We start from the raw sequence: 25,327 nt of genomic DNA, 5'->3' as shown, positions 1-25,327 counted from the left end.
TTGTCATTTTTTCAGATTTTTGCTTAGTCATATTCAAATTTGTTCTTAGTCACATAATGATTTATGCTTAGTCAAGTTCACATTTCAGCATATCCTCTTCAAGCAGATTTTTGACTGCTGCTATGCCACCCATAATCCGTAAGCATTTGCATTTACCAAGTGACAATAAACATTGCGTAAAGTGAGACATTCATTAGGATGATTGTTTTCTTTTCTTTTTTAATCGCTTTTCTCGCAACGCTGGATGGACTGGTTTCAGTCTCAACGTGCTCCAATCGCTGAAACACGGATGGGGCTCTTGGCTACAAAATAGTCACTTTCTCTTTAAGGTTTCATGTACAACATATATGTTTAAACAGAACCCCTTCTCTCAGTCCCACCTCATTTACACAGAAAAATCACAATATTAAATATACAAATCTGATAAAATACTTAACAGGAAAAAAATTAGATTGCAACCACAAAAAAATATTTAATAATAACCTTTTTCAGTTTTTCTTTGTTTTAATATAAAATAGCAAGAAAACATTCTCGAACTGTGATAATACACATCCTTTCACGACTCCAGGATTACCCAATCCTTAGTGCAAAGGCCAAAAGACCCTTGTATTGAATAAAATAAAAAATCTGTTTATTTCCCATCACTGATTAAGGTAAAAGATTGCACTTTAAAGTTGAAAAAATGTCATAAATGTTTAAAGGGACCAAACAATTCCAGGTCATCAAAGAAAATCAGAGCCATTCCAAAAATGTTAGCTGCCACCACAGTTTGTTTTTGGGTGTTGTAGTGCTTGCTTTGTCTTGCTTACTTTCAAGCCTGAAGCGTAAAAGTGCATTGTGGGAGCGAAGCGGTCACTTGTCAGTTTTAGAGATGTATTTTTACATTAATTAAAAAAAATTATGAATTGCAGACCAGAGAACTGTTACGTGTTGAAATGATCTGCTATTAGATTTCATTTACAAATCGTTTCTCACTTTCCTAATTATTTATTCATATTGGATCTTTCTTGGAATTATGTAAAATGGAATGTACTGCGGTGGATCAAATACTTGTTTGGAAAGGCGATTTTCCCTGGAGAAATATTTTGAAAAGTAATAGTCTCTGCTACGTTTGCCTTTAACAACTAATCACACCATGTATTTTTATGTTTAGGAACTGAAAATATCTACTTTTAAATATTAACTTGGAAATAAATCAGACTAGAAATTGTTAGCATGCCAGCCCTGATTCTTAGTTGTCACTTGCTGTTTGACCAATTTGGTTATTATCAAAAAGCTTTGAAGGAGCTTTCATAGAACTTTCATTCCATTAGTAAATGTTCTCATTAAACAGCATTCTTGGATTTATCTAGTTAGGATATGATTTTTGAGTATTGGGGGTACAGTCTGGACTTCTTTAATATGATGCCATTAATCACTTTGTAAATAGTCAAAATGAACTTTACTTCTTTGGTTAGCCAGTGTATGACTATGCAATATTAGGGTGGTCTTAGGGGTTACTTTTGCTGGGGTATTGTGTAGGCCATAATACAACCTCAAAGACGTTTTAGGTGAGCAACAGGACCCATTATTGGGCAGATGAGTTTTGCTACTGACTGAACTTGCATTTTATTATTGACTTTTCGTTTATGACACTTAATTGAGTTAGCATTCAATCACTGATTGATCACTGAATGCATGTGAGCATTCTGTATCAAAGTGGTTTATGGGACTTGGGGAACTAGAAAGCTACCCTTCAAATCAGCCCCTCCAACAGTCCTTGTATTCTAGTACTTGCTGATCCTGTATTCTGTGTGGTCAGTTGCCCGATACCTAGCCTTCATTTTGCCATTCCCTATCAGAAGATACAATGAACCTTCATGACTCTCAGATGATCACTTATTCACTGTTGAAAACAGTGTATTTTCCTGGCACTGTAGTATGTCATGTGGTACTTCCAGCAAGTGTGTTCTCGAGTTGGCTCTCCTATTACACTTTGGAGAAGATAGAGAGGAACACTTTTGAATGGCGGCAGAAGAATAGGTCTGTGGGACAGGGGATTCTATGTCCAGGAGCCTCAATGTTTTATGCAAACATTAAGGCTCACTGGAAAGTGGTTCTGCACATGGCTCGTTTTTATGCCCCTGACTACTCTCCTTCGTTTACTTATAAGATGCAGGGATCCTGGCTCTCACAGTTACAGATTAAATGAAGGACATGACCCTCCGTATGAAGAGGTAAAAGAGTGTTGATAGTATCTTCAGTGCGTAAGGTAAAGTGAGAAGTCAGTGATTACGTTTTATTGTCAGTAATAAAGTGTAAACATCTGTTTTTCACCGCCATCTTAAACCCTAGTTTCCCCTGCTGTCCCTACGCATTGCCTCCCAGACAACCCTGCTGCCAGCTCTCAGTCCTAATCAGAACCACATCACACTACTGCAGAATTTGCACACAACTCTTTACATCAATGCACTTCACTCTGCACCATTTTGTGCACCTGATTTATAGTTAGCACACTTGAGAGCCACATATTACTGTGCCAGTATCCCTCTACTTGAAGCACATCCTTTGCTAGTATTAGAGAAATCCCAACAGCTCTGTGACAGCACCCCAGTTAGCACCAATAGATACTCCTGCTGTCTTATTATTCCACAATCTGTTCTTTAGCCCTGACTGGCAGCACCCCAGATATTTCTGGTTGGGATGCTGATGGCTCTACAAATGAAGTCAAACCTGGCTTTCATTACAACATGCCTTTCCTTTACTTGGTCCAACAAGGCTGTGCTAATGCCCTTCATCCATTGCCTTTCACATTACCTACTGTATCATGACAGTGGTGGATTGCAGCTTCTTCTGTCCTGCCAAGACTCAACGCAATACAAGAAATGCTACAGGATATCTTCGAGAAGATTAACTGAAAAGGAGACTACCAAGTTTACATAATATGTTCATCTAGGAATGAATCTGTGTAGGTGGCAAATGCAAAGAAAAGCATTGTGTTTTCTTAATCTTGACATTTGTATCATTTTCAGAAAGATTTAGTGTTCACGTCCGGATGAAGGGGTTGAACCTCAGTCAGGGGGATTTTGCAGTTTAATTGGGTTGTTTTTTAGTTTATCTAGACATTTTACCCTGAGGACGACACTGCAAGGTTCCTGCATAGTAAAATGAATTGGATATCACAGAACTAACAGCAGCATAGACCACAAATGTCCATAACATTAAATAAATAAATAATACTGGCATACAGTGGTTCTGATTTGTGTCTTGCACCAGTGACATGTTTTAGAGGCACAACTTCTAAGTTCAGTTTTACAGCTGACCAAGCAAGGTATAGGAAGAGGCACTCATTTATCCACAGCATAAAGTGCGAACTGGTGAATTAAGAACTTGAACTCAAAGTTTCTTAATGCAAGGTTTGACTTTCTTTGAAGGCCCACAAGCTAATGCTAACTTTTACACCCACAAATATAATAGAGTATGCAGAGGAGGATTTCAACGCTAGTGTCAGCTTTGTTATTGTTTATTGCCACCATAGATCCTGCACACAGAAGTAATATGGCAATAAAGCAGAGGTGGCAGAGCTGGAAAATACATTCTTGAAAAGCTGACAGCAAAGATGAGACACGCAGCTGGGAAGTAAAGCAGGTGATACAGAAACGTTGAAAATAATGATTCTTAGAAGAGACAGAAGAGTGCATTTACATCATTTGTGTAACGTCCAACTCTAAAATTCAAAATATGAATTTGGATATTGGAAATTTAAGATCGAAAGATCAATACTCTCTAGTCCTGCTCTCCCACTTACACTCCTCTAGGGCTAGGTCTCTGCTGGATTTTCAAATGAACCATGGAGTGCATGATCAATTTTGATTAGTATGTTCGTCATATGCTAATTTTTCCCATGTGGATATCCTGAAAAGCCATCCCTAGATCAAGTGTATTATCTTATTGGTGCAAATGTAGACCAATTAGCTCACTCCTTTCAGAATCTTCCCTTCATCTTTCTCATACAATGTGAAAAAAGAGCTAAGTCAGAAGTAAAGGCTCAAGCCTTCAATGCTTTGTGTACCTCTTGCTTGTATCTGCTTGCCTCACTGTCTTTTAAGACAATTCCATTCCATCTCGGTTCACTTCAAAATAATGAAACAACTTGTTAACTGCAGACCAACAAACTTACAGCTTCAAAACGTAGGCCTAAGTCCTGTGACAAAACCTAAACATTAGAAGTCTTTTCAGGATGGAGGCCCACAAAATTACCATTTGAAAGTCCAGACCCACCTGTCAGTTTTAGGAGACTACCATGTGATCCTTCAGGCCAGACTATTTAAAAGTGATTGTATCTGTATACATTAAAGTCAAGGAATTCTATCTGCTGTATTTAAAATTAAAAAAGAACATATTTTTGAAGCATCATTGCTTTTACTTGCTGCCAATAATATCTATTAGTTTGTCTCTTGTTAGTCTTTTTTGACCTCATTCAATTTGCAAAAAATGACCTTAATTAAATCTCAATATTTATTGATCTTGACTAAATCTCTTTATATCTATGTGTGACATAGGCTTCTTAAGGACTAAAACAGACGGATAAGTCTGCATCATTTGTTGTATAGTTTGCTGTTAGTTTTTAATAGTGGTAATTTGTAACAATCTAGTTGAAGTAGCAAACGCAAGGGTCATTCTTGCTGATTATCGTGGGTGAACTACACCAGGGCATTACTAAACAGGGCAAATGTTATAATAAATTGTCTACCTCTTAAACATCTTAGATCCCATGAGGCTTAGAGCATGAGTTACTGTTTCTTAGAAAACCACAAATATCAGGGGAGTCATTGCTACCCCTTTCTAATGCAATGTATTAAAACTACTGGTAGGTTCCTCCTGTTGTTGATGACAATGTAAGGAGTCACGTTTATAAAGAGTGCTATGATAGTTTTTTATATTGCGCAACGTCTCTACTACTTTGTTACGCACATGAAATTCTGCTCCACCCTATCAAAAGCTTTTTCTGCATCCAATCTAACACAAAGAGATAGTAGACATGTAATGGCCTCATTGGGAGGCGGGAAGGGGTGTGGGGTAGGAGGTTACAGACACATTGAAACATAATTACTTTTGAAAGAGATTAAGAAGCATGTTTCAGACATAACATTATTTTGTACTAGGTATGTTGCTGGTGAACAGAATGCATCCTTTGAGTATTTACTTTAGAATTAAAAACCCAAAGGTCTAATGACTCTTTAGCTGCCCTCATGCTAATATGAAACTTGAGCCTAAATTGATACCTGGAAAGCTTTGAAAAACACAGTTTCAGTGTCAAGTAATATTGGACATTTCTAGTCATTACATTTATTTTACTTGGTCCCGGCTGATCTCTTTGAAATTCTAAGACTTTTAGAAACACTTATGAATGCCAAGCAAGCTTTGAAATAGCAAGCACAGTGACATTCTGAATAATATTCAATAAATGCTGTGTCCCCCCCTACTTCCCATTATGAGAAAATGCTATTGAACTATAAGCCCACAGACTGGTACTGGTATGCAGGTAATCCAAAATTAAAAAAGCAAGATTTTCGAGGAATTCAGAAGGAAGAGCAGGCAACACCTACATTTGCACATATGATGCATTTGTAAGTTGTAGAGCACCTTTAAAAAGCTCTTGCACATTTTTTCTGTGATTAATATTCACGTCTGTTTAATCTTTTATTTCTATTAAATATGGTCTTTGTCTTGTAAATATTCAAATAACTATCCTACCAATCCAAGCTCAGTTTAATCATCACTTTGTGATGTACGGTTTTAATTGTGCCAATTTCGCTCCATTAGAAATACAATGAAATGCCATCAGTTGAGAGCACACTTTGCTTTTTCAGGGGAATTAAGCCATAGTCAACAGTGTGTCTCTCTTTCGGGTATTGATGTCATGTTAAGATGAAGTTAGACATCATTACTAAACCAATCCTAGAAATGATCTCTCCGGAAAGAGTTCCCACTCACTACAAATGCTTGTGAAACGTTTCACAATCCTGAAAATAATACTTTAAGCTTCTGAGAAAAGAAATCCCAAACCAGAACTCATTGGTTCACCTGTAATGGCGATGTTTATTTCTGAAGTTTGAAGGAAGGACAGCGGAGCAAATTACTATGTCATGTCTTGTAGGCAGTATATTTTGCTTTCCAGGAGGAGAGGTTAGCTGGGTGATTTTATAAATTTCAATCGAAAACCTTATTCCTGAAACATACTGCAGGAAGGTGAGCAGAAATGTTAATCCATTTTGACACATATGTAAGAAGTCCCCTTGAATTAGGGATTCTCATTTTTTTCTAGATTCACAGAAGCCGTTCATTGAACAAGAAGGCACGAGATGCTTCTCTGACCATTGGGGTAGATGTGTCCAGAGGAAAGTAAAACTGTTCATCTGAAAGCTTTTACCACCTTCTTGCCCTCAACCGTTTGCTGCCACAGAACCAAAGCAAGCAAAGAGAAAGGCGTGGGCGTCTGTGCTGACTTCACAAATCCCAGCTGCTCCCTCATTGCATTCTAGCATAGTTGCTGCTGGGTGTCCATATTTGTTTTGTGGTCTGTCCAAAACAGAAGAATTTTAAAAAAAGTCATTTGTAGAAAATAATAAAACAAAACGTACAGACCTCAGGGCTTTAGTATGTGCACAAAAGAAGATAGGAGAAAGCTAAGCTGGTGGCTGTGTTCGGGTCCCAAGAGGATGTTGATTTTATAGGTGCTGGGTGTGGCCGAAGTACTATTATTGGTGTTTTAAAACGTTTTAGTATTTGTGTTTTTTGCGTACCCAGAATTGGAGTTATTTCCGAACGTAAGGATCTACGGGTGTTTTTTACACTTGCCCTGAAACAGAAAAGAAAGAAAGGTGGGTGTAAGCAGACATGGCAAATCAAGGGCACGAAGAGGGCGGGATGGGTGAGATGCTTGGAGGATGAAGTGGTAGTTATGGTGCTGATGACGCAAAGATGAGAGGGCTTTATTTTACAATCATGTTCAAGAGGATTCTATGATGGCGTTCAGCAGAGGCACAGATTGGTCAATTAAATATTCTGCATACACATGTTAAAATAAAACTACTATATATCTGACAAACTAAGAACATCTTTCCAATAAAGGAGACCTCTGAACTGACATCCTCTGTAGACTGAAAGCAGTGCAATGGAAGAATAGGAGTCTATGAAAAAAGAAATAATAATGCAGGATTGTGAAGCATTTTGGCTTGGATTAAGGGATGAAACCGTGAACTGACTACGCACAGAGGGATGTTTAGAGAAGTTTGTATTTTGTATGTAAATTTACTTACTATTATCCCTCAGCATCCCCTGAGATATCTTATCTACATTTCCCTTACTTTTCCCAGTATATTATCCTTAAACATATCTTTGCATGGCTGCCATGGGCCCTGGTGCAAGGAAAAGGGCTTATTTCAAGGCTATTGTAGTAAAATACAGCAGTTATCAAGGATCCCTGGGCCCTCGGGATCTAGACCCCGGTGCCACTGCACCTGCTACGGCCCTGCGGCTGCCAGTGAGACGGAGTGAAACCATGGGCTGTTCTGGCCTTCAGTATTTAATGACTGGACAGGAGGGAAGAGTTAAAGCTGTGGTCCTGCTACCTTGGTATGCAAAATCTCTCAAAAGCCCCTGTTTTTCCCCATTTCATTTCATGTTACAACCTACATCTTGAACAAAGATGATGAGAAAATGGAAAAGGACCAGGGGAGAGAAAGGGAGAATTTGCCTTTCCCTACAGTTGCAGTGTTCAATTGAAATTAGCATGACACTATGCGATGTATTAACCCTGTGTTAGTGTGGATAATTGTATGCGAAGGTTTGAGTTACACTCTGGGGAGGCAATAGTGATAATGAGACATCAGTGTGTACTCTCTGTACTTGGGAATATTATTAGGATCTGTAATATGATGCCTAATTCTACTCATTAAGGCCTCAGCCTGTAAGTTTAGTAACTTGGGGTATTAAGTTACCTGCACCACTTCTAGCATCTCAAAAAGCAGTCCTTGTATCCTGATCTCTGACAACGACCCTGCCGACCCATGCATAGACCACTGACACAGGCTGGCAGATTGAGCATAGCTATGGCATTTTTGAGCAGCTCCTGTGGCAGCTTGCATTCATTAGCTAGTAGCACTATTGTATATTTTCAGAAAAACCCTAAAATATAGTTCGAAAGGCAAAAAATAGTCTCCGAGCACTCAAAGAATCGAGGTTGAGTTTGTGATATCAACAGTTTGTTCTTTATTTCCACATCTGCTTTTCAACTTCACCCTCACCAACACATGTTTCGTCTAAGCTGACAGTGTTTCAGCAGACTTCCTCAGGGCTACAATTGTAAATGTTACATAGTTTTAGGGAGGAGTACCTTAGTACACTAGATACCATCACCTAGGTCTAAGACTCAAGGATACTGTGTGCTCGAAAGATAAGTGTGAGTAATCATAGTCTCGTGTACTGCTCTGTATTAAATCATTTCTGGACCGTCTCAAGCCAACCCTAATACATAAGTTATAATGATTAGCTATGGTTCGGTTCATGAAATATAGTTGTTGGAACCCAGAAGGTAAGCAATACTTATTGTATTCATGCTATTCCGTGCATGTGCTGGCAACACCTTGGTTTTTAATGACTTAACGCTGATTAACTGGCCCAGGAACAGTGTTAGCCCTTGTGAACAAAACTGGCCAGAAATAAGCAAAGTACATAAAGTGGTGTTATTTCTCCTGGCATAGTGCTTTTATTGACATTTCTTCATGCGGTGCATCAAATAGGGGAGGATTCTCCTGTGGACAAATATATTTTCTTGCTGTGTCGGAGAGTTTTTTATCAGGTTTAGTTTTCACACATGCCAGAGGCATAGTTTGCTGCTATGAAGAAAAGGTACTCCTGGGCACTGTGGCAGACTCTGATGTATTGGATATTTCATTTGTTCCTCTCCAGAAGTCCTCAGAAATGTATTGGATTTTTAGCCAATCTACGTAAGAGCTGGTGCTGCAAATTCCACTCAGTCCTTTAAAAATGTTCTTGAGAGGAGTAATTAGCTCACAGTCAAAGTTCTTTTTGAGAGATCTTGTTCACCATATTCACTTAGGTAGGCCAATGCTTAGTTGGTGTACATTTACATTTTTATTTTTATTTTGAAAGGGGTTAGGGGGCTTATTTGCAAATCCCTTGCACAGCTGGTGCTTTACTTATAATATGGAAAAAAGTGACGTACCGTCGGCACAGGGGGTTTGCAAATAAGCCCTTAAGTTTGGTTCTCAGTCCAGCTATGAGATTGGAGAGGAGGACAGCTATTAAAGGCTTACTTATGTATGTTTTTCTCTAATGGCATTTGTTACTGTAAAGAATGCAATTAACTGTCGAGTACAGGGCCCGACCCACAATATTTGTTAACAAGTGTTATAATTTATCATGCAGGGACCTACTGCACTTGTGAAAGGTTATCATTTTAATTTGTTATGGCCCTAAGTTTATGCTGTTAAAATCAGAAGTCTACTAGTCATCGATGAAGGGAACTGTGCCAGAAAATGTTGTTTCTCATTCAGGTGAAAAGAACTTCATGTTTGGATATTCATGAATTTCACTAAAGATTCATTATTTTTATGTTTTTAACACCTTCGCTGCCTTTTGCCTGTTAATGAAGCGGGCGTTTGCTATAGGGGTCAATATCTTTCTGTTAAGGGTTGCTGCATCTCTCAGAGCTACTAGAAAAATTTACTTCTGAGGGGGTTTGAGATTTAGAGTGTTGTTGGTGTTCTACATATGCACTGTAGGAAGAAGCAGCTCCCTCACAAAAGACAGGAAATTACCTACTCAAGTGGGATGTCCGCATGTATTTAATGTGTGAGGCACAGCGGCTTCATGGTCTACCACTAAATGTGAGCTGCTATTTTTGAAGTTCAGAATTCAATGAGGTGAAAGCAGAATTGGTTTGCGTTCTACAAATATACAGACATATTTTGCCTTTGCAGACACTCTGTCATTTTGGCCTTGATACTGGACTTTAAATAGAGATATTAAAATGCCACTGTGATCAAGAGGATAGTCTCTTACATAAGTCTCCACATGTACTTGTAAGCCATGGCTGAACTATTTCAATACATTCTTGGTCTGTTCTAAGCCGTATGCCCATCTCGGTAGTTCACTGGTTTTAAATCCAGGCATTTCTTTTAACAATACCCTACTCCCTTATATAACACTATGTCCCATGTCACTGCTCTTCTCCTTGCCATTAGACATGAACCTAAACAAAGAAGGGGAGTTAGCTATACTTTAAACATCAACCTGTAATTTGAATAGTAGTTCTTCGCCATTGGCATATTTGCAGATATCCTTAACCACTGTTGATGTTTTAAGTATATTTCTATTCTACTGCCAAATGACTTAAAAACAAATGTTCCTCTTTTTCCACACAGAATTACTTCTAGGATGTATCCACTGAAAATCTACTGCTTTTAGAGTCCAACAACATGTGGATAGGATCTTAAAGTCAACATGCTGCAATGTTTATAATATATTTTCCCCATGTTAATGTCTAAAACAATTTGAAAAAACTAGCACAACACGACGATTTATTTAGATAAAATTTTCTAGAAAGGACTGATCATGCCCCTTTAATTTATGTACTTATAGTCTGATCAGAGCAAATGTTGACTCCCTAGTTCCTAACAAAAGAGAGCCTTGCTACCTCAGAACACGTGTAAGTTGCACCTCTCCAGGATTACACCTCAAGGGACTTCAAACAACCAAACACTAATGCTTATAAACATTAGTCAAAACACCTCAATTCATGCCTTTCTATATTTAAATATCTCACTAACACTTTAGAAACAGTTACATGGAAGGCACCAGAATCTGAAAGCAAAGAATGGGATGCCTCCTAGACTCTTCCTGAACATGTATGGCAAAAAACAGAAAGCTGGTCTCTGTCTTTACATAACAAAGTTGAAAACAAAATATCCCTCTCCGTACACCAAAACATATTTAAAATTGAACTACTGTCCGTGCAAACTGCATTTGCAAGACGGTTCCCTGTCCAAAATAAATTCAAGTCAATCCTCCCACAGAGATTACCCAGATTTAGCCAAAATATCTTCTCTGGATCATTGCAACTAACTATCCGAATTATAAAAATCACAAGAAACAGAGGTCTAGTACAAGAAAACTGCATCCACTCTACTATGTAGCCACGTGCATTACCCCCCACCAACTCACAAAGCTTATATTTGGCAGAAGAGACACTGTTTATTCACTAAACTCCGAAATCATGAAAATACCCCACAACTTTGAAATTCCTGTAGGTCATTAAAAACTATGTCCTTACTATAGCCATTTACATGTCTGCAGTGATCTACACCTCTAGTAAACAATCCTTGACTCTTCAATCAGACCTTACCCATCGAATCTCTTATTGAATCCTACCCTAGTTGAGGACTACAGTTTCATTGCTATTTTTCTGATATTGCCACATATATATTTGAACAAGGAGTATTTCTTTGTTTAAGTTCCTTTGCAATGCTGTAAATTCCAAAGGAGCCGAAAGACCTTCTAAAGTATGCACTAGGAAGTCTTAAACTTCAATTCCAATTGGCTGCCCAGATTAAATAAAAAATATTTCCATATTTAAAGCCTTTGAAGCACCCAGCATAGGCTATCAGCCAGTATTTTTGGCTTAAGTGTAGTCCTACATTTCTGCATCCGCTATCTGTGTGTATATTGGACTCCTGCAAATCCCAGTAACTGTTCTGACTTTTAGCTTGCTCTCAGAATTTAAAACCATAAATTATTGTGATTAAGCCTGCCACCTCAACCAGCTATTGGCTTATAATTGCTGTTGGTGTGAACGTCATTACCTATAACATGTAGAGAAGTAACTATTTATACTTTTAAAAAAGGTGGATAGATGTTATGTATGGTATTTTATGACCTTCTTGGAAAAAACATTATAATGTTCCTTACCAGTTATAGAACTATTTCATAAGATTAAGCCCCGTTCATCCTGCATAATGTAGGTTTTGGCCAGACAATACCACAAACATCTTCCAACCATTGACTGTAGTGTGGCTCTGGTTTCCTATATTTCCTTCTGGAGTCACATCCAGCCGCGGTCCGTGCAGGTAACAGCGGTGGAGCGGTGAGGCTGCGTGGGGGGGTAGATTTGGGGGACGATGTTGAGGGAAAATTAAATAAATAATACATTTTCCCTCGGCATCGTCCCTCGCATCCCCACCCCACACGGCCCCACCGCCCCACTGCTTTTACCTGCACGGACCGCGGCTGGTCACATCATAACATTCAGCAGCAGTTTTCTGCCATATCTAAGTCCTGCCAAATATGTCTGATAAGGAAGATCTTATCTTTGTGAAGAATATCCAGTCACTAATGTTGGCTCTGTGTTTTTTCCTAATTGGGCCAAAGGAATTGTATTCTCTTAGGATATCCTAAACACCCTATTCTCAGCCAAATACACAGGCTGGCTATCTCTTCCAGCTCCTTTTAATAGCATTCTTGGCTTATGGCATGTGGCTGGTGGTCCACCTCGATCCTAGTGTTTCAAATAGTGGGTGGTATCTATACCCCAAATGCCACAGCTGAAAGAAAATAAATCAGCTTTTTATTTTGTTTAGTCCTATAAACGCACAATGGTTGCTTGCTTATTGAACGACTGTTAAATGATTTACACACTCCCTAAAGACCGATACAAAGCTGCTGAAAGAAATTGATCCCAAACAATCTCCTTAAACAATATGCAAAATTGTGGGTTCCAGTCATCTAAAAGAGAGTTGTCCAATTGAGTTACCTTATCATAAAAAGCTGCGCTGTCTCAGCACAGAGCCATACATCCATTGTTTATGCTTCAGACTTCTAAAGTTAATACATATAACTTGGTATTTCTCTGAATTATTGCATGAAATGAAGACAGCGCAAGTCGGAGACAGTGAATATGGATTATCTTTCTGTGTTTCCGGCTTGTGCTGTCTCTATTTCATGCATTAATTCAGCAAAATACCAAGTTATATGTATTAACTTTAGAAGTCTGAAGCATAAGCAGGGCAAGAGTCAGGGTAATGAAAGGTGGGGATAGGGAGACTTGAAGCAGATACATGGTGTGGACAACAAACCGAGCCACATGACTCCTGTTTGCCACCAACGCTCTATTCTCATGGACCAAGCAGTAAAGTCAAAGCATTAACTTCTAATGTATAACGTGGGAGGGAAAGAGATACTTAAATGGTGGTTGAATTGCAAAATGTGAAACCAGAAATCCTTTATGCTCGTTTCCCAGCTTTCTGAATGTTCCTGATCTGTAAAGTGAACAGCAGCCCAGAGCTGTTGGTCACCAGGGGGCCGCAATTAAAGGTCAGGAGGGCCGCATGCGGCCCCCTGGTCATACTTTGAGTATCCCTGTTTTAAACTGTATATAAACAACCCGATGGTACTTCAGCAGGGAGTTACGTTTGATATCTCTAGGGCGAGCGACAGCCAGATGCTGTTGTATGCTGATGACTGCTGGTAGCAAGAATAGATAATCCAGTTCAAGCCTTATTAACAAAAAGGTCTCAGTGTACTTTGAAAGTAGTGAATTATCGTAAATCCATTGATGTTAAAGAGTATGTTAAATGTCCCTCAGTTTGCCTAATGAAATAAAGCTTTTTTATCGAGAAGCTAAACAACTTTCCATTCTTAGGGGGCAACTGTGTCAGCATCTGCAAATTTGACTTCAACACATTGGTTTGTTAGCAGTAACTCAGAGATCTTTGAATGCAACTCAAGGGTTCACAGAGAAATAGCGAACAAGAAAGCTTACTCACAGGAGCAGATGATTCAGGCAAAATTGGGAACACTCATGAGCTATGTGGCAGAGAGATTGAGATTAACTACAAGTGTAAGGATAGTGTATTGAATTTATAAAATCAGCCCTAGCCCGACAGCATGCTAGTCCTTCTATTTTAGAAGCAGATTGCAGTACTACCCATCACACCACTATGAATGAATTTCGAAAAGAAAATGATTTTGCCTACCATAGCAGAAGTTCTTGGTGTTCAACTCCTGTGATAACTGGCCTCCTAATGGTATGCTATTTAAAATGATTTCATTAATGTCTCTGAATAATAAGATGTTGACTATTTGAGAGACTACCTCAAGAGTTTTAAACAATAATTTGTATGTCAATATATGTTGAAGACGTGATGAACTGATACCTTCATGTTATCTCATGTTTTGGTTGTATTCAATTTTATCATAAAATTGCTTTATGTAGGTCTTTTGTACCTTACAAAAAGAAACCTGAGCATGTCTAATGGTCCCTTTATAGGGATCCAACATGAGGGGGATCCGTGACAACCTCCTTGTACTAAATTAGATGAAATCCACATTGAAGTTAATCTTCTTGGAGAATCACTTCTATTGTTGCATGTCTGTAGCCAGATTTTCTCATGGATACCGTGTTGCCTTCAGATGACAGACATATTGTATTTAATGTGACAGACATAGAGCAAAAAACTTTTTGTTCCAACTTTTCCAACCTGCTCTGAACACTTTTTGTATTTTTCCATTGCTGTATCCATTGGCGAGTGAGGGGATTCAACAGTTAATGGCTACAATATGAGATTGGATAGCTTCTCCAGGTAAATTATGATATCTTTGATTATTTTAGTAGTACTATGAACATTTTAACCTGAATTTGATGAGAGGGAGGTGGATCTTTTGGTTGACTGCTGTAATTCACACATCTAATTTTCAGCTAGTTCTTTATTGTGTTTGAAAGTTTTGAGTGCATAGGCATTTACCATTACAGAAATCTTTGGTCTCTAGCTCTGTTCCATGAGGGATCCTAGGAGGTACTAGCCCATATTAGATGCAAGTTTCAGAAAATCCTAATTTTGAAGTTGCCATGACAACAGTGAGTGACACTAATCATTTGAATGTATTGAAAAATGTGTTTACCCCCACTACATAAATTCTTCAATAATTTATCACAGATTGCGGCAATTGCCGTAATCTGTGATAAATTATGAAATAATTTATGGTGTAGAGGTGAACACATTTTTCAATACATTATTTTGATCTTTGTCCCTTTCCACCACACCTGGGTCACTCCCTATTGTAGTAGACACTAATCCTTTGAAGGAAAACTGTATTGGGTTTTAAAATCTTTCTAAATCTACAAGCTGAATTTAAGATACAGAAACTTATTTTATAAACATCTGAAAATGTGAACCTTTGTATGTTGGAGGAGATTGGTGACAACAATTAGGCTTGTGCATATTGTTTTTGTGGTTTAACCCTTTCACTGCGGCGGGAATTCCGCCGCAGCGCTGGGGGGGGTTTGGGGGCAGCGCGGTGGCGTGGTGCTCATGACGGAGCCACTCCGTCATGAGCCACGGTTGAGCTGTGCTCATGACGGAGTGGTTCCGTCATGACTCCGCCCACTGCGCTAATCGCCCGCACAGGCGGGGAATTAGCGCCGCGTTTGCGGCGCGGCCGCCAACGGCCGCAGCATGACGGAACCACTCCGTCATGAGCACACGGCGACCGTGGCTCATGACGGAGTGGTTCCGTCATGAGTGGGGAAGGGGTTAAAGAGAGAGTAGTTTTGTTTTCCCTTCAAATTGAGAGTTTAATGTTCTATATCTTGTATTCTCATCTTTCATTGTACAGTGAAATACAATATCAATATATGAAAAGACTGTGAACTCACAAACACAAATGTTGTAATTTGTAAATGCAGGAATACGCCTCAAGCAAGCAACTGTGGTTCTTTTGAAATAACAACCATAAGGAAGATTGCCTTGTGATTAAAATGTTCATGGGCTGTGATCATATATGTTAACTTGGAATAGAGGTCCAAGACAATTGCTAGGTTACATGTACAACCATCTCTACATCATAGAGCATTACACTCTCAATTTGTTGGGGAAAGCACTTTCTATATAAATCAAGGGAGGAGTAGTATGCTCCACCCTTCCCTAAAGTGTTTTTTCTCACCATTATATCATTTGTGTATATTGGCAATTCAAGTTTAAAAAAGTTTGTCGGATCTTATTTCAATTGACAGATTTGATATGTGACTCATTGCAAATAAAAACTCTATTTTTTTCATTCGCATTATTGCAGATGAGGAAACAGTTATTAATTTAGTGTGTCAAGTAGGATTTTTCCAAGCGTGCATAGCAGATCTTGGAGATGCAATGGTAATGGGTGGTATGGAGAAATTAATTTATCTTATTTTAACGAGCCACATGTCTTTGTACTTCTCCACCTATTGTAATATGTGGTGAGCTTGCTTAATCTCCAACTTTACTCTAGTTCTCCCCTTCTGTTGCCATCCTTTCTAAGGTATGCTTCTTGCTGGCAAAGACTGACAAATAACGTATTTTTACAACTGGATTGCTCATTTCTATTGTTGAGTCAGCAGCAGAAGTTCCTCAGCAAAGGTGGTCAGCCGAGTCTTTTTCATGTCTCCATAAGGCTTCCAAATCTGGATACAAGCTCCATACTGGGAGCACCCTAAAGGGATTTATGCCCCAGTTTAGGGTTGAATTCTCTCGGGGCCAGATGTGCGAAGGATTTTTGCATGCTCAAATGGGTTTTAGACCCGTTTGCTCATGCAAAAAACCTGTGGCCCATGTACTATCCCTACTTTTGAGTACTAGCCCTACTTTTGAGTCCTGGGTTTTATGCACATATATATAAGCATAATGAGAGCATTCCTCCCGCAGAGAGGGGATTCTGAGAACGTATAATGAGTGGGAAATAATTTAAGCAGTTGAGCTAAAGTTTCATTCCAATGGGGAGGACAAATCCCATTGGTGTATGGGTGGACTTGAATTGATATTCATGGCATAGTTATGGCCAGCATTATTGCGGATCACATCACAGGTAACGCAACAGATTCTAACCAAGGAGTCTCTTAAATAAATGTCTCTGAGCCTGAAAGTGAATGTCTGTGAAATTAGCAAAATTACTATTACATCTTGCTGTAAAAAAAGAAGAAACAGCTATGATTTCCTCTCAAAATGTTCAAAGATCATGAACATGTTCTTTCATTGTATTTATTAGCTGCCCAGACGCATTGTGGAATGAATACATTATGTAAAGTATGTAAATTAGATAGTAACTCTCCATTATCCTGACCAATTTCCAAAACTTGGTCCACTTGGTACAGGGCTGTTACGGTAAAATATTACACTAGCAAACTACCTGTTATCTCATTATGTTTCCCTTTATCTTTCCCTTTATTTGGATTAGAACTGGAAGAGTATTAGGATTAATACCAGGATTGGGATAAAAACTGAGTTTTCAATTAGAATTAGGATTTCAGAATAGGATTAGAGTATAGGGAATGATAACTGATTTAAAGGAGAATTATAATCTTAAAAGTTAAATCTCAAGGGAGTGAACTGGTGGTGCTAGTCTACAAAAGTCTCCTTGAAGAAGTTCATAAGATGTGCATGGAATGCTAAAGTGTATTTCCAGTAAGCAACAAACTGCTTTTGTAGTGTTCTGCTCAACAGGGGTGTGCAAAATGGAACCTTCCACCCTGATAATCAAAGTAATGGAACTAACTGTGCCCTGTTTTGCGCTTTATAAGATCCACCAAAGGGCAGTTGCTAGGGTGAGAGATTTCAAATATGACCCGCTAAAATATATGTATTGGTAATTTTTGTCTTTTTGATAATCCGATTCACTGTTTTGACCATTTTGGTAGTGCATGTCTAATGGTGTGAGAACATAATTTAAAAGTCCCATGCAGAGCATGCCTTGGACAGGAGACCAGACTTGTACCACATATGTTTCTCTGCTCCTTCCCCCATTTTAGAACATAAACAGCGCTATGTACAAAATATGTATTTACTCCTCCAAAGTTTAGCTTGAAAAATATTTTCCTTCGGATTTAGCTTATGTTAACCGTTTTTCAGTACTATTCTATACCCAGACATGTGTGCCTACTAAGCAGCTTATTACACGTTTCACAGTAAAATCCCGCTATAAAATATTTAGCTTATTTGAAAGGGGCCTGCGGGAAAGTCCTGCTGCAACATATTTTTCTTATTATGTAGCTTATTTTAACTGGTTTTGCATGAAAAAGTATTGCCTCAAATATTTTGCGTACTATGTAGCTTATAATTACACATATTTTGCACTATAAGATGTGCGAAAAGAAATTTAGTTTCGTCTGCAAATTATTTTCTTATAGTTATTCGGATCAATACAACAGAAATGCCATTTTTAATGTAGCCAGATAACTGTGGTAATCAACTTTCACATTTTTTAATAAAATTCTTGACTCCATTGTTCAGCAAGGTTAGAACATTCAGGGGTCATTTTTGCATCGAAAATGCATAACTTCTAAGCTCTTTGAGCGCATGAGAGGAAGAGGACTTCAAAAGCATTGTCTTCACCAGTGCTTAATGTATTGCACCTGATTGAAGTTGGTGGACACCAGCACTTATTTCTGGAGATTACGACTTAGTTTTCATAATCAGACTGATCCGAAGCAAAAGACAGAAAGGCAGAAAAGGGGGAAAGAACAAGGAAGAGAAAGATAGGAAAACAGCAACAATGGGAGAAAGCATGGATGAACAATAACCTACAAGGCTGAGAAAAGAAGACATGATGCATACAGTGTTGAAAGACAAGAGGTGAAGTCAAAATTAGTCAGTCTTGGTAGTCTGCAACCACAACATTTGGCAACACCTGGGTTGGACTCCTAAGAAAATCCATGGGCTCCTGCAACTCTACCTGCCATTCTTACCCTATTAGGATCTGCACTATTTAGATACCCTGTAGCGATGGGCACATCAAGGACTCCCTCAGGCTTTGAAATAATACACCTACAGACTGACTGTAAAGGACAAATGCAGCATTGAGTAAAGCACTTTATATCAATAATGACCTATGTTAAACATTTGTCTGGACTAAGAGTATAATTTTCTTATTGGCATGGGTGAAGTGGTTTTCAAGGCCATCAAACGTCAGAACACAGAGGCCTCTCTGAAACTCTAGGATCTCAGAAGTGAAGTGGGATGATTCTCAATATGCCAATGCCTCTGATAGACTAACTGGCTTTGGCATAGAGAGCCACACACAAGCCTGGCATTTGTTTGACTCCGCGGCAGCCATTCCAACCTTTAATTCGTATTGTTCTTCTAGGAACTCACATGAGTTCCTTTCTTCAGAGCTCATCTGAAAACCGTACAAGCCAAATAGACTTGCTAATCTGAGAGACTACTCCAAAGCTTTGTTGTGGCAATGGCTGGAGTTTGTCACCCTTGCTATTCATATTTGTGTAAGGTGATAGGGGAGTGTCTTGCAAGAAGATCAGAGGTTACTTACAAGGCAATTTTTATTATGTTTATGGTATGACTATTTTTGCTCTGAAATAAAATATGCCCAATGCCCCCATATTGGTGCTAGCCATACTTGGAGTCATTAGCATAACTCTAATGCAGGCATGATCTGCATGGCTAACTGTGCAGCAACACAGTTTTGTCACAAATAACGGCCTTCATGCAATCGCCTTCTCTGAAGACCAAAAATGTATCCTTTCGACATGCACTCTTCTCTAATAGATTTCCAGGCTATGGACAAGCGTATATCTGAAATTACAAAAGAAACACTTCAGTAGTTAAACTAGCCTTCATTTCTTATGAAAATTCCAACTTTTGAACTAGGTCCATCTTTGACCAGAGGTCTTCCTTTTTCAATTTATAGACAAGCCTTATTCTCTAATGAGCAACATGTCCAGTGACAGGCATGTCCCCTCTGTGACAACCAAGCCCACATCATAGCCAACCCCTATCTTTGATCTGTTAGATCACAAAAGATTCTGATTTTGGAGAAAAAAATCCTATTTTATTGTCGAATTTCCAACTTTTTACAATGTCCCCATCTCCCATTACAAAATGTCACCTTTTAAATAAGTCATCTCTAATAGTTAAAGCCCAATTCACTGGATACACTTGTAGCACTGATGCCCAAAATGGCACCCTTTAGAGAAGCTTCTATCTTGTTTAGCTAAAGCTCAGACCTTTGGAGAATAAAATACCCCAAGAAACCAATTCTCCAGCAAATGGTAGATGTGCTATCTTTGAGGGCAAAATACCCTGTCAGTGGACTAGCCCGTATCCAATAACCACTAGATCTCAAATTACTAAAATTCTGTCCTTTGGATTCGCTTCCATAGCTGATGGTCATTACTCTAACATCTGTACTATGTTCTGCCTGTAATCACTTTGCTAAAAAAACTCCTTTCCAATTGCAAAATATCTGACATTTTGACAGTTCTCTCTCTGATGGTCAAGGCGTTTTCCTTTGTTTAGCCATCTCTGATACTGAAAACTTCATCTTTGCACCACTACATTACTGCTTCACAGAATTCAACTGTCTAAATATGTTCCTTTCTCAAATGGTCAGTGTTCTAGACTTTGGATAAAAAATAACGCATAGTGAACAATAGCTGAGCCTTTAGTAAGGTCCCTCTCTATGATAACCAACGATGTCCCAAGACCCCGCTTGCGTGGTCACAAATACCCGCTGGGCAGTCTTACTTCTCTAATGGCCATACCGTAGATCTTTGGAAAAACTTTCACCACTCTTGACCTGATGGCCAGCCATTTTGCAGGCCCTATCTCTGAAGACGAATGTTGTAGTCTGTGAACAGTCAATCATCTCTGGTGGCACATGTTCAACCCTTTTAATACGTTTCCATTTATGAAGGCCACCATTTCAGTCTTTTGGCAAGTCAGCTACCTATGATGGCATAAACTTTATACCTTTTGAACAAACTATCTCTGATAATTAACAATCTACGCTCTAAGCAAACACTCACTGCTGATACCCATATTGCTTAGTTTGGGCAGGGTCTGATCCCTTAGCTCCAATGTTCAAGTCTTTGTGCTAGTTCCTTCCCCTAGTCATACTGCCTGGTTTTGGGTATATTACTGACAAAAGATCCAATCATTGAAAAAGCTCCCCTCTCTAAACATCAGAACTACAGCACTGAGCATGGGCCCAATTCTGATGGTGTTCATAGCTCCAATCTTTGAATAATCCTTCATCTTTCAATACCAGATCCAGGTTGTGAAGCAGACCTCCAACTTGTATCAGAAAAACACAAGATTATTCACAACATCCTATCTCTGATGGTCTGCCTCCAGCCTTTAGGCAACCCCTCATGTCAGGTGGCTAAAAGTGCAGTCTCTGGGAGAGCTCTTTTCTCTAACTGGTAAATTCATAACTGCTAAGCAGATGCTCATCCTCAAGGCAGAATCCCCTATCTGTGAAGAATCCCCCCCAAGATGGTCACAAGTCCTGCCTTTAGATGCATGTCTCATTGTTAAAGGTCCATTTATACACACTCTCTAACCTCTGACGACCAAAGAATAAAGGATATAGACTTCTTTCTGGGATCATGATCTCTGCTGGACCGTTGGTAAAAAGTGAGACTCCATTTAGAGCTGGATGGAAACAGAGATATCTATGTTTAATCTGCATAAATATGATCCAGAGAATATCAGCCAAACAGGTGGCATGGCTATTGTAAAACTGACAGTCTTTGTTGAAATCATAAAGTGTAGAGAAGTAAGGAACCTACCCAACCCTCATGACATTGTGAAAGAAAGAATAACCCTTGTCCAGTTCTGAGAGAAACTCCCCAAACTTCTACAAATCTTAAGGTGTCCAGCTTCAAAACTTAGATTAATGCGCTCGTTATAAAGCTGGGATCCAATCATAACCAGTGACTGTAAATCGCCCAGGACACAATCAAGAAGTGTTGTGCCTTGTAGCTTTTTGCTGTATTAATGCCATATATCTGTTGGTTTACCCTCAGTAGGTTTGAAGTCTCATGCCCTGTGATCTTTATCCGCATAGACATACCTTTAAGAACTAACCTTTCCTAAAACAGAGGTTTCATAGGTGCTCGCGGAGCCTGGTATGGTTTGAAGTAACTCTATATCTGTCAAATGCTAGAGAGTTGTTAGATGACCTGCCTTGTCCCTTTCTAAAACACACCGCCGCTTAATGGCACGAGTCTCTAAACTGGAAAGAAGATAAAGCCTCTGTCCCACTACATTTTGAGAAACTTGTTAGTGAATTTGGGTTATTGTTGTGAACCACTCTATTTAGGCTTTGGACCATATGGAAAATTTAGCAACAGTGGTTCTAAAGATGGCAGCTGGCATTAGCATTGGGAATTGCACTATAAATACTTGCACTCATAGGTACTTAAAATTCTATGCACCTGAGGCTTCAGAGATGTTTACTTAGGACGGGTATAGAGCCACTGGCTGATACTACCTTGAGGAATGTGTTAGACCACTGTCAGTATTCTCTGAGGTGCCCACAGGGCAGATGTGTTTACAGAGCTGGCTGGTTCTTGGCCATGACATGCCTTCAGTTAGAGGAGCCATTGATGTTTTAGAGACCCACCATGTCCAGGGCTGATGCTCCCAGTAAACACTTCTGGGAAATGCTCCTGTGGGCTGCAGTGGCCCAGATATGTGTAACCAGGATTTAGTGAGAGCCTAAGCTCGGTGCCAAATTGATGGACTTGCAGTGCACTGTACATATTATAGGATTGACAATATCCGCAAGTGTTCAGTAACCACAGGTCTTTTTGTCAAGTACAGTCTGCAAAAGTCGGAAGAAGCATATGAAGTTCTAGGTAGTTATCTTATCTGGGCTGGACCTTTTGCCATCTACAGGTGCTTCAAGGTAGACACTGCTGTGTGTTCTAGGGGTCCACATGTAAGCACTCTGCCACTTTACAAGAAGAATGTGAAGAAACTTCTCAAAATACACCAGTTGCTCTTCAAGGTTGGACATTCCCTAAGTCCTGTTTATGTGGTTTAAGTCAGCAGTAATTATTTTTAAAGCATGAGGTTGTTTTGGGACTATGAGCTCTCTTTCAAAAGACAAACTAAAATATACATTGTTTGTAAAGTGATGCGTCCAAAGACCATAATGTGAATGTGCATTAGACAGAGGGCAGTGCATTGAGGGAGCAATGGTAGGGAAAGGCATATTCCAAGAAAGATCTGTGAAAAATTTGTTTCTCTGAAGACTTCTTTTCAACAACTGGGACAAAATAATTTATATTGTTATATATATTATATTATATTCCACATTTAAAAAAAGATTTTTCCACACCAGAACACTGAAGCTTACTGTTTAGACCAGGCACAGGTGTACCAACAAATTCGCCTGTGCCTGGACAGACTTTAGGAAGCCGTCAGTGGTTGTAGCTTTGGAGTGGCTCATTATACCTTAAAAATTTCCCTTGGCAAAACACACACTGGCCTGACAGTCACTTTTATCACCAGCCTCAGCTGGGGATTGGTGATTTTTAAGACTCATCCTCGTCTTATTCCTATTTACAATGTGCGATCTCCCTAGCTTTTTCGTCTCTTCTCTCTTTAGCTGTTTTAATGGCTGTTTTACTTTCTGTAAAGCACAGAGTTTTCTTTTTAACACACCATAAAAATACTGTATATATCAGAAACACTTAAACAAAGGAATTCCTGTGTTCTTTGTGATTCCTGCAGTGGGATCAGTGTGGACTCCCTAGATTCCTTTTAGATAGGGTCCTCACTGGAGGAACAAGATGTTAGCTCCTTCTCTCCCTAAAAAGTCAGAGGGCTCTCTGTGTAAGGCAGTGGCGAACAGAAAATATGTTAAATCGGCGAGCAAAACTCTATGCTTTGCATAAACATAGGAACGTTATATAGCAGAACATCCCATTAAAACAGCAGGAAATCAGAGAAAATATGTAGGTGGGCCACACCTGAAATAAAATAAAAAGACTAGACTGGCCCTTTACAGACCCAGCGCACATGTTTTGCACCTGCTATGAAATGCAAAGCACCACCCCATCCCTGGATTCAACTGGACTTGTACAGGAAAGTCACACTGTCATTTGGAGGTAAAAATAAATAAATAAATGAATATGTGAGAGGGGGAGTTCCTTTTGATATCATTACCATACCTCCCCATCCTGGCTCCTACCGCCCCAACCTCCATTATTTCTCACAAAGGTGCCTCTTTGTTGATTTGTGTCACGCCCCCACCCTTCCCTCCCCCTCCCCACCTCCCCTCACCGCACCGCCTTGTGCCGGCCGCCGCAGCATCCGCAATGCTCACCGCACCAGTGGCATGCCCTCAAGGGCAGGTAGCAGCACATACAGGGCACCACCAGGGACAGTGCAATGAGGGCCATCCACCGGACACAGAAGTGCGGGTGTCCCAGGTCACAGGAGCAAGGGTCCGAAAACTCCCCCTCCGAGTCTGACATGCAGTGATAGAGCATACTCTCGGCACACCACATACAGGTGAACTGGTAGACACAGTCGCTGATGGGGTCCGGAGCGTCCTGGCATTGGCCTCGACCATTCTCCTCGTTGCTAAAAACGTCCCTGCAATACACACAGCGTGATGGCACTGCATCTTCTTCCACCTGCTGTTGCTCCTTGAGGCTTTTCAACTTGGGGGAGGGGGCCCCATGGATCTTGCATGAAGGTGAGCCTCCCTTGGGATCTCGAAGTGGGCCCTCTGGACCAGCTGCTGCTGCTGGGAAGCGGTACTCGTTCTCCTTTGCCTTGCCCCCCTTCTCAAAGTGAACACACATGTCTATCTTGTCAGGGTCCGGCTCGCGCTTCTGCACCACGGCCCGACGGTAGTCCTCGTAACCCTTCGACACCCAGAGGTCCTTGCACGGGTTGATACTCTCCAGTTCCTCCTCATCGTGGAAGGTCAAGTGCTGCAGAGGTTGTTGGCCCTGCAGAAATCAGAACAGAATTATTACGTGAGCTTCTCACTCTCAAATTCATCAACCTCTTTAAGGCAGAAGCTAGGCTTGATGCAATCCCCTGTTCGTATGGGTTTATAACACTCAGGCTGGTCTACTTTTCTAGAGCCTTTTTAACTCAACTGTATGTGTTTACTAATGATAAGCATAAGGAGGTGGATAGTCATATGGATCCATGTCACATAGAGACTATTTTCCCATTCCTGGACTGTAATTTAACAACTCAAGTAATTAATAAAGATATAATCATGTTTCATGCCATTGGAACCAATTTGACTTAAGTACCAGATTGCAATGTGTTGGTTGCTTTACCCAAAGCAACCACTACTTCAGTTTCTGTTGCACTTTTTGCTTTCAAATCTTGAAACCACTGGCTTTATCTTCACCTTTCTTCACCTTTATTTCTCTCTCATTTTAACATATTCAAATTGTCTCTTACCAAAGGTGTCTCCCGCATATCTTCAAATGCGCAATCAATATACCACACCTTAGAAAAACAACAGC

At 39.7% G+C, this 25,327-nt stretch overlaps 1 protein-coding gene across 2 annotated transcripts in view; it reads right to left on the bottom strand.

Annotated features, from left to right (window-relative positions):
- Window positions 1-223: 223 nt before the first annotated feature.
- The window catches only part of LOC146798034 (sprouty-related, EVH1 domain-containing protein 2-like), a 220,196-nt gene continuing 195,092 nt past the window's right edge, over window positions 224-25,327 (bottom strand). Inside the window, exons 6-7 of one of the 2 annotated variants that reach the window (XM_085625268.1) lie at window positions 24,160-24,793; window positions 224-6,841 (exon numbers count right to left, since the gene is read on the bottom strand). In XM_085625268.1, the coding sequence (XP_085481394.1) occupies window positions 6,831-6,841; window positions 24,160-24,793 (645 nt within the window). In that variant the 3' untranslated portion in view covers window positions 224-6,830. Of the gene's footprint in view, window positions 6,842-24,112; window positions 24,794-25,327 lie in introns of those variants that run through there. The other variant, XM_085625267.1, reaches the window with a different exon arrangement.

The sequence above is a fragment of the Triturus cristatus genome, chromosome 9 (genome assembly GCF_964204655.1).
Source record: "Triturus cristatus chromosome 9, aTriCri1.1, whole genome shotgun sequence".
Lineage (NCBI taxonomy): Eukaryota > Metazoa > Chordata > Amphibia > Caudata > Salamandridae > Triturus > Triturus cristatus.
Note: the sequence above shows the minus strand (reverse complement) of the source record. Positions and strands in the feature narration are given on the sequence as shown.